Source organism: Colius striatus, chromosome 10 (assembly GCF_028858725.1).
Source record: "Colius striatus isolate bColStr4 chromosome 10, bColStr4.1.hap1, whole genome shotgun sequence".
NCBI classification, from domain to species: Eukaryota; Metazoa; Chordata; class Aves; order Coliiformes; family Coliidae; genus Colius; species Colius striatus.
Genome location: NC_084768.1, coordinates 30,809,789 through 30,819,486, shown reverse-complemented (window position 1 = coordinate 30,819,486; position 9,698 = coordinate 30,809,789). Strand labels below are relative to the sequence as shown.

The window sequence follows — 9,698 nt, the reverse complement described above, 5'->3', positions numbered from 1 at the left end:
ATGCTTGTCCTGCACACTGTTGTTTCCTTCCCCTTCCCTTTCCTCCCACAGGGAAGTGGAATCAAGAGAGTCTTATTAAAAACACCTTCACTCCTGGCTGCTTCTAGCCTCAGGTGAGCACTGCTTCAATGGAGTGCTTTGGAAGGGTTCTCTTGCCAAGCACAAAGGTGAGGAGCACATGCCATGCAGAGCCAGCTCAGGCCAGGCAGCCTGCAGGTGCCACGCGGTGCAGGCTGCATGGCAGGTGGCCACCTGGCAGGGCTAGCTGGCCACCGGCGAGCCCAACGCCAACGTGGGCTGGCGGGGAGGACAGGACGGCACCTGAATCAAGGGCTACCACCTCGGGACCCAGCGAGGACAGGGGAAAAATCTTCCGAGCTCTGCGGGGAAGCGGGTCCGGCCTCAACACCCCCCCCGGGGAGGGGCCAGGGCAAGGCGCTGGGCAAGCGATGCGGGTGGCCTGCCCCTGTCCCGCCGTCCCCGGCTGCCGCTGAGCCCAGCCACCCGCCGGGCGAGCGGCACCTCGGACAACCGGCGGGCGAGGGTGGGCGACCAGCGGGGCCGGGCTCGTCGCCACCGCGGGGCCCGCGCCGAGCACGTGCTGCCACCTCCTGGCGCGGAGGCGAGTCCCGCCGGCGGCCGCCCCTCCGCCCGCGCTGGGGAACGAGGGCCGCCGACCCCACGCGGCTACAGCCGCTGCCACCGGGCCGCGGCCGAGGCCGGGGCAGCGGCACCGAGCCCAGGCCCGAGGCGGCCGCCGCCAGCCGGGCCCGGGGCGCGAACCCGCCACCCGCACCGCCCCCCCTCCCCGGTGCGTCCCTCAAAGCGCTCCGGGCACTTCCTGGCGCCTTTCGGCGGGAGCGGAAGCGGCGCTGCCCGGGCCGCTGTGTTGGTCGCACCGTCCCGCTGGCTGCGGAGCCGGCGCCGGTGGGTGAGCGCGGGACCGGCGCGGCACAGCGCGGTTGGGACCCCCCTCCCGGCGGCGTCTCGTCCCCTCTGCCCTCCCTCGGGCCACCCGGGACCACGCCGCGGGGCTCCGGGTCGCGGGCGCGGCGTGCGCGGCCCCCGGGACCGGCCGGGTACAAGGCCCCGTTGTTGGGCCTGGCGGGGGATGGGGAGGCGGCCGAGGGGGGTGTGTGTGTGTGTAGATGTGCGCGCGTGTGTATGAATGTGCGCGTGTACGCGTGTAGATACACGTCTGCGAGTGTGTATGTGCGCCTGGACGTACGTAGATGTACGTCTGTGTGTATATATATGCGTGTACTTATGTAGATGTACTTGTGTGTGTGTATGTGTGTAGATACAGGAGCGTGGGTAGACGTGCTTGCACGTAGGTAGATATACGTGTGTGTATATGTATGTGTTTACATATGTAGATACACTTATGCATGTCCATATGTAGATATAGGGGTGCATATGTGTGTAGATGTAGGGCTGTGTGCATCTATGTGTGTCCTTATATAGATATACGACTGTGTATGTATGCATGTACCTATGGAGAGATACATGTGTATGTATGCATGTGTTTATGTACACATACATGGGTGTACATAGATGTATATGCAGATATATGGAGGCTCCTTCCTTAGAGTTCTTCAAGACCCACCTGGACACGTTCCTATGTGACCTGATCTAGGTGACCCTGCTTCTGCAGGGGAGTTGGACTAGATGATCTCTAAAGGTCCCTTCCAACCCATTCCATTCTATGATTCTATGATGTGTGTGTGCTTATGTAGATACAGGGGGATGTGTGTAGGTATGTATATAGGTGTGTGTAGGTATGTATGTGTGTATGTACGTAGGGATACGTGTGTATGTAGATACCTGCGTGTGGGCATATATATATGTGTAAGTGTAGATGTGTGTATGTAGATCCATGTGTTTATACACACACACACACACGTGTGTATGGGATAGCCTATCCAGGTGGGAGGTGCATATTAACCCCAGCCTTTGGGTTTCCCCCTTTCACCCCTAGAGCTGGAGGGGCCGGACAGGACGGGGCAGGGAAGGCCGGCGGGCAGGCGGGGAGATGGCGACAGGCGCGGATGTGCGGGACATCCTGGAGCTGGGCGGTGTGGAGTCGGAGAACACGGGCACCATCAACAAAAAGGATATCATCAACTCGGATAAGGTGAGCTGCACTGCCCTGAGGGGCTGCTGCGTGTTTGCTAGGCGCTGCTTGACCTTGCCTGTGGTGTCTGGGATGAATGTTGTGGGAAAAGATGGAGTGAAGTGTGTTCCTGCTGTAGTCTGTTCATTTTTGAGCCTCCTGGGAGCATCAGGAAATGCCTGGAGGGCCAAACTCCTGGGTTCCTGGTGTTCTTGGATAAGTGCACTGTGGCATTTGAGGCAGTATCTGAGCTGGAGATACCGTCCTGGTAGCTGGGCCTGTCACAGGACACTTTCAGCTGTCTCTGAAATTCTCATTTTGTGGAATAAGCGTGAAGTGTGTTTACCATGTAGCCCCTAAACAGATAGCAATCATAGAACACAGTCTGCTTTTAGAAGGAAAAAAGCATTATCTGGCTTGATGGAATGGTAAATGTTTTCAAGGGAGCATTCCTCCTGTAGGGAAGGTGTTGGCTGGGGTTTGAGATGTGTTGCATAGAGGAGCGTGGGGCAAATTAGTAAGCTCTGTTAAGGACGTAGACTATCATTGGCATTCTGGGATGCATCAAGAAGAGCGTGGTCAGCAGGTCGAGGGAGGCTCTGCTCCCCCTCTACTGTCCCACTCAGCTCAAGAGGGACAGGGAACTGCTGGAGAAAGTCCAGCACAGGACCACCAAGATGATCAGGGGATTGGAGCATCTTCCTTTTGAGGAAAGGCTGTGTGAACTGGGGCTCTTTAGTCTGGAGGAGACTGAGAGGGGAATCTCATTAATATTTACAAGGGTGTAAAAGGTGGATATCAGGAGGCTGGGGCATCCCTTTTTTCTGTTGTACCTAGTGACAGGACAGGGGGTAATGGAAAGAAGCTGGAACACAGATAGTTCCATTTAAATATAAGAAAAAACTATTTTACTGTTGAAGTGAAGGACCCCTGGCACAGGCTGCTCAGGGAGGATGTAGAGGCTACATCTCTGGAGATCTTCCAGACCCCCCTGAATGCATTTCTGTGTGACCTGATCTGGGTGGGACCTGCTTTTGCAGGGGTTTTGGACTAGATGATCTCTAAAGGTCCCTTCCAATCCCTGTGTCCCATTCGGTGATTCTATGATCTGCTGTGTCCTGTGTGGTAATATGCTAAGGTGTGTGTTGTTGCCTTCTGTGTTTTATATTTGGGCAAGGTCTTGGCTGTCCTGTGCTTTGCAAGGTGTTTGGAAGGACAATTCACGAGTAGTGATGAGATGTGCAGGTGCTTGGAAATATGCTGCAGGAGGTGAAATTCCCAGGAGCTCTCTGGTACAGAAATAGTCTGATTTGAAATAAAGCCTGTGTATTTATTTGGGAAACAAAACCCAAAACAAACCCAAACATATGCAACCACCCTACCCCTGAAAGTACTTCTGGAATGTGTTTGTCTCTGAAGAGCAGCACAGTGGCTTTATGTCTACCTTGCTGGGGATGGGAAACACAGTATAATTGGTGTAATGGAAAACTGATGAGTTAATTTAAAGGCTGCAATGTTAAAATCCCCAGTTGTCAGCTGTGTTGGTGAATAACGTGTCTGGTGAGCAGCTCCTCGGCTGGATTAGGCCTGCGATGTTGTGCTGCAGAGTGTTGGAGCTGCAAGTTCTTTGACTCAGATGTGTTTGTCTGTTAGCTAGCAGACAGCTGAAGGAGTACTGGTGGCTGCCTTTCGCTATTTTGGAGCAGACAATAAAATGGGTTTCTCCTAAAATGTAATGGAAAGGGAGAGGTGCAGTGAGAGGTTCTGGGAGAAGAGCAGAAATGAGTGAAACGTTGAATTTCTGCAAAGTACAGAAACCAAGTCAAACCAAAGGTATAAGCCATTATCACGTGGAGAGAGCAAAATTGCTAATAACAGTGCAGCTCTTGCTCAGGAAATAGATCTGGTCTCAATTAGGAAAGAATCAGATTGATGTCTTTAAATCACAAGAGAACTGTGAAGTACTTTCCACTCCATTAGTGAGAGAGAATGTTAAAAGAAAAATTACTAGGCATAGAAACATTTAAATCAGCAGGACAAAGTCATTTGTTCTCAAGTCCTAAAATAGCTGGCTGAGCTGATCTCTGGTCTGCTGATATTAACTTTTCATAAATCTGGGAACTTTGGGGGAATTCCAGGAGCCTGTGTTCAAACAGGGTGTGTGGTGACCTGGGGGTAACTGCCTCAGTTGGCTCCCGGGCACAGCGATGGATGTGCTGGGAGAAAGGTGTTTGATTAGGAGTGAAAAGGTGCTGATGTAATTAATGTCTGTCATCAAGTTTTATGGAAAGCAGTTGTAGTCTAAGATGATGTTAGGGCATCACTTTTTTTTGTATCTAATGACAGGACAGGGGGTAATGGAAAGAAGCTGGAACACAAAAAGTTCCACTTAAACAGAAGAAAAAACTTACTTGCTGTTGAGGTGAGGGAGCCCTGGCACAGGCTGCTCAGGGAGGGTGTGGAGGCTCCTTCTCTGGAGGTTTCCATACCTGCCTAGATGTGTTCCTGAGTGACCTGATCTAGGTGGGCCTGCTTTAGCAAGAGGTTGGACTGTATGATCTCTAAAGGTCCCTTCCAACCCGCACCGTTCAGTGTTTCTATGACGGATGTTTGATTTTGTTCTTCAATGGGAATTTTGAATTTACTTGATAAAGGTGGCTAGATTTAATACAATTTATGGTACAGTGTTGTTTTTGTTACTGCCACATAATGTGATTAAAAAGTTGATAGCAATATGGTAAACAAGTACTCTAAAGTAGTGACATGGCTAGTATGTATAAAGATGACACATTGGAGCAAAGGCTCCACATAATAAGTTTGGCCCCCATAAATAAAGTGTCCCTTGATAACATAGCTGTTCCTGTATCTACCTGAATCCAAAGCTCATTACTTTATAAACTTGTATATGTGATATGAGGTGTACTCTTGTCTCAGAAGCCATCAGTTATGACAAGACTTTAGGGGCCTCTGCCTGCACTGATTTCCTAGTGTGAAGAAACTGCATCAAGAAAATTCTTTGCTGTATAAATGGGAGAGTGGAGGTAGGAACAGGGCTTTATTTTTGTAGGTGGTGCCGGTAGTTTTGACATGGGACTTGGTCACAACTGACAACAACTGAAATTGCTGCAGAAAAAAGTGACAAAACCTAAGAGAGGGTGGGAAGACATTTCTTATTATCCTCTCCAAAAGGTAGAGGATTGCTTAATTACATACATTGATCCCTTCACGTGAGGACAGTGCTTACCTAGTTAAAAAAAAAAGGCTTAGTGAACCAGCCCCTGAAAACTACAGCCAGATGTTCAACAACTTGGAATTTATGTGTGTGTTATCAGCAGCAACAAGTGTCTGAGTACTGGTGAGTGCTATCGCTGAAAGTAGGAACATTTTGTCTGTCAGTGTCTTCCACCAGGAACAGGCACTTTCCAGGAGAAATTCAAGGTGTCTAAAAGCAGATAAAAGTGAAAGCCATCACAGGGTGCCAGGTTGTTGTGTAGCTTCATGTTCCCTCGGGGACTGCTACTTCTGAATCTAAAATGCAATTCTTTTGTTTCAGAAAAAATCCAAGAAATCTTCAGAGACATTGACATTTAAGAGGCCAGAAGGAATGCACCGAGAAGTTTATGCACTCCTCTACTCTGACAAAAAGTAAGAGCTTATGGTCATCTGTGCAGGTTGTGGGATAGCCTGGGCTTTTGTGGCAGGGCAGCATCCTCGTGAAACCACGGGCAGTCTTCCCTCCCAGACTGATTCCCTGTTGTCCTTGGCCCATGCTTGTGCCCTTCTCTCTTAGACACTCATGGGCAGTGTCTGTCTTCTCTCGTGTAAAATTGAGGAGCTTGCTCTATGTGGGAGATGAATTGGGTGCAGGCACAATAATCTAGTGCAATCAAGGCAGTGTTCTTACCCTTCTGTGTGTGATTCTTTTATTTGTCACTGGGATTAGCACCTACTTTTATTTCTGCAAAGAGTTCTGCTATAGCCTGTATTTAGCTCGTTATGGAACATGCCCTTGCCTCAGAGGTCTGTTGCACACTTTGCTTTCCAGATGGTTCTGCTCAAACCCATCCGTGCTGTGTGTTCTGCCCTCTGGTGTGGCAAGCATTGCAGTCTGGGAAGGGCAAAACCTGTGACAGAGCTTAGATTCAGGTTTTCCCACCTCAACATTGTGGCAGCAGATGCCACTCCGAATCTGAAATGTCTTTGAGTTTGTCCCAGGCTACTTCTTCCTTCTGTTCAGCCAGTGCTTTTGTCCACCACAGGGATGCACCTCCGCTGCTGCCAAGTGATACAACTCAGGGTTATCGAACAGTCAAAGCAAAACTGGGGTCCAAGAAAGTTCGGCCTTGGAAGTGGATGCCTTTCACCAACCCAGCAAGAAAAGATGGAGCCATGTTTTACCACTGGAGGAGAGCAGCAGAGGAAGGGAAGGACTACCCTTTTGCCAGGTTCAATAAAGTAAGTGGGAGCACTTTCAAGCAAAAGCCTATAAATAGCATCTGGAAAATACCCTTGGGTCAGCTTCTTGAATGTCCAGACAGGAAGTTGGTTCTTTCAACAACTGAAGGCTGAGTTAATTTGGCAATTGCATTTTAACTTGCAGCATGGCCATGTGACCACAGAGTGTGATGTCTCCAAATCATTCAAGCTCAGTGGGCTCAGTATGTGGTCAGAGCTTTGCCAGAACTCCCATGTTTCAGGTGTGCAGTTGCTGATTTGGTGAGGAGGCACTCTGCTGTCTGATTCAGTTCCTAACCGACATCCTCCCACTGATTACAGGCTCTGGGTGGTAAAAGAGTGAGACATTAAAGTCATAAGTCTTGTTATTTTGCTCAATATGAAAAAGATGGCTTGAGCTTGGTGGCCAAAAAGCTGTCTTGCAGCCCCTTGGCCAGATTCCAGCCCAGAGGCTGAGTTACATTGCGCTCCCTCTGAAATTGCTCCTGTGGTATCAGTGCGGTGCAGAACCCTGTTCTTTGCATCTTACAATTGCCACAACGTGTTGTTGTAATCTCCTGCTGTCTTTTGTCCCAGATGTATCTGCTTTGAGTGGTTGGGGCTTTCATGTCTATACACAAAGAAAACTACATCAAGATTTATACTTCAAAGTCAGAACCTCCAAAGTTAGGAAGGAGCAGAGTTAGGGTGCCTCTGTAATGTAATTTAGCCTCCTTCATGATGCAAATCCGAAGAGGGGGAGAAAAGTGTGTGCTGACATGATTCCACAAAAGCTCTGCTTGCGTAGCACTGTGTACAAATTTAAAGTGTTGTAACCCACAGAGCATCAGCTCTAACAAAGCCTGGCTTCCTGCAGAGTTAAGTGGTCGGTTGACCTTATATGTTAGAAGGCTCAAGCTCTGACTGATGCTTTTCCTCTTGCTGGGACATTGGTAAGAGCCTCCTGTGGTATCTCTTCTCTGATGTCTAGGGTGGAAGTCTGAAGCATGACTCACTTAGTCAAGGCACCTACCTAACTGTGAAACTTTGGGAGTGTAATTGTCTCAAAGACTCTACTGCTGTAACAGTTTTTGACTGAGTTCAACCGAGTTTATCAGAGGTGGCCACGCATGGGTGTTGTAATTATACGATTCTCGTTTCCTTAACTTTATCATGTGCCGTGAACTGACAGACAGGAGAGCCTTGAGCGAGGCTGCAACCTTTAGATAGTGGTACAGACCTCTACCATCTGCACAGGCACAATTAAATACTAGTTGGAACAAGTTGTGACCCTTGTGGATCCATGGTTGAGAGGGAAGAAGGCACCAATGAGGAGTTTTGCAGATAATTGTTGAATCAGAGGCTTTTACTTACTTTTCCAGGCTCTTCTGTGAGTCCCTTCTCTCATACTCAATACCTCTGCCCTAGTCTCTTGTTCCCCTTTTCCTCTGCATTCTGTGCTATTGATCTCTCAAGCTCTTTAATCTGATTCCTGCGTCTCTGCCCAGTTGTTTTGCCTTTTCTCTGTGCTTCCAGCCTCCAAAACAAATTCCTTCTCCTCACTGTGAGATCCAAAATGTAAATGTAGGTTTCACAGTGTACACCGAGCCTCAGTCAAGAGTGTGAAATAGGAACATAAAAGCAGGTCCACTGGTGTCAGAGCAAAGGCCTCTCTCAGCCAATATTCTCTTTCTGGCTGCTGTTAGTAAAAGCTTAGAGAAAGAGCACGAGAATGGGGCAAATACAGAATGCATTTTCCTAGTTTTTGGTGGGCTTTGGCTTCAGGATTTCTTAGCTTGGAGTTTGTCTTTAGTAATTCTTGATAAGTATGTTCAGAACAGGAAGCTGCTCTGTGAATACCCCATGGTAATGAGTTCTTCAGATTAATTTTGTGTGATGTGCAAAGGTGCTTTCTTCTGTTCCTTTTAAATTGATGCCTTGGGGTTTCCTTTGGTGCCTCTCAGATCCTGTGTTACATAAGGTAGTAAATTGTCTTTGCTGTGTACTGTGCTTTCCATAATTTGACACACATCTGCTCTTCTGTGCTCTGTCTCACCCTTGTTGTTCCCAAATATCCTTTCTTTTGAAGTGGGTAGACTAGGAGGGAGTGTTTCACTTATGGAAGCATGGCAGGTTTGTACCTTGCCCGTGTTTCTCTTTATTTCCATGATGATTTTTACTACTCAGTTTGTCTTTTCAGCACTACTAGGCATTGTGCTGATGTTTTCACAAAACTGCCTCATGGCTTCAGGATCTTTCCAGAGCAGTTTCAGTTAATTTAAGGCCCATCATTGTGTGTGTTTATGGTGTGAAACGGACTGAGAGGGGTTTTCTGGGCCATTGAATCCTCTTCGTGACCCTTTCAGGTCTTGGACCATCCAGTTGCTTTCATAAACTGATCAAGTTCCATTTAAAAAGCACTTGGATTTTTTTGCCCCTGTGCTTCCTTGGGAGGCTCTTCCAGACTGTCTCTGCTCCATTTCTCATTTCCAGGTTAAATTTTCCATGTTAAATTGGCATTTCTTTGCAAGCTGACTTCTTTGTCCTTATTTCAGTTGTTCTTTTGTTCCTGTGGGTACTCCTCTCACTCCATCTAGCATACTTGAAGCCTGCAGTCAGAATCCCTTTCAGATTTCCTTTCCTTCCAGTCTGCTGTGGGAAGAAAAGCTCCCCACCCCATTACTCATCCTCAGTGCTCTTCTCTGTACTTGTTCTCATTTCAGTTCATCTTTCTTGAGCAGGGGTTAGTAGAATCGTAGTTGGTGTTCCTGCCAAGGTCTTGTTGTGCAACTGAAACCTTGCCAGTGCCTGCTGGAAATCCCTCTCTGAGGGGCATATTTGCATTTTCATGGCTATGTTGCCTTTGCACTATAACGTTTGGCTCAAACTTTCCATCTGATGAGTTCCCACCTTTGTGCCTCTCAGCAGTTCTCACCTGAGCAGCCAGGAGTAGGGCTGAGGATGTTTTGGGAACTGCTCCTTGGGCATCTGCTACCTTTGCTTCCATCCACTGCAGAGGGCTCTGCTGGCTCTTTTCCATATGTGTCTGCCACTCTAGAAAATACCTTTTGTTCATGATGTATGTACCTGGGACATCCTTGCAGTGTCTAGTAGGGTGGCTTTTCTGCTGGTGGGAGTGGTACTTGAAGGT

General features: G+C 48.5%; 1 protein-coding gene across 4 annotated transcripts in view; it reads left to right on the top strand.

Annotated features, from left to right (window-relative positions):
* The first annotated feature begins 847 nt into the window (after nt 1-847).
* The window catches only part of DMAP1 (DNA methyltransferase 1 associated protein 1), a 30,771-nt gene continuing 21,920 nt past the window's right edge, over nt 848-9,698 (top strand). Inside the window, exons 1-4 of one of the 4 annotated variants that reach the window (XM_062003894.1) lie at nt 848-927; nt 1,979-2,134; nt 5,667-5,758; nt 6,373-6,568. In XM_062003894.1, coding sequence (XP_061859878.1) covers nt 2,033-2,134; nt 5,667-5,758; nt 6,373-6,568 — 390 coding nt within the window. In that variant the 5' untranslated portion in view covers nt 848-927; nt 1,979-2,032. Of the gene's footprint in view, nt 932-973; nt 1,080-1,978; nt 2,135-5,666; nt 5,759-6,372; nt 6,569-9,698 lie in introns of those variants that run through there. The other 3 variants (XM_062003895.1, XM_062003896.1, XM_010201335.2) reach the window with 3 other exon arrangements.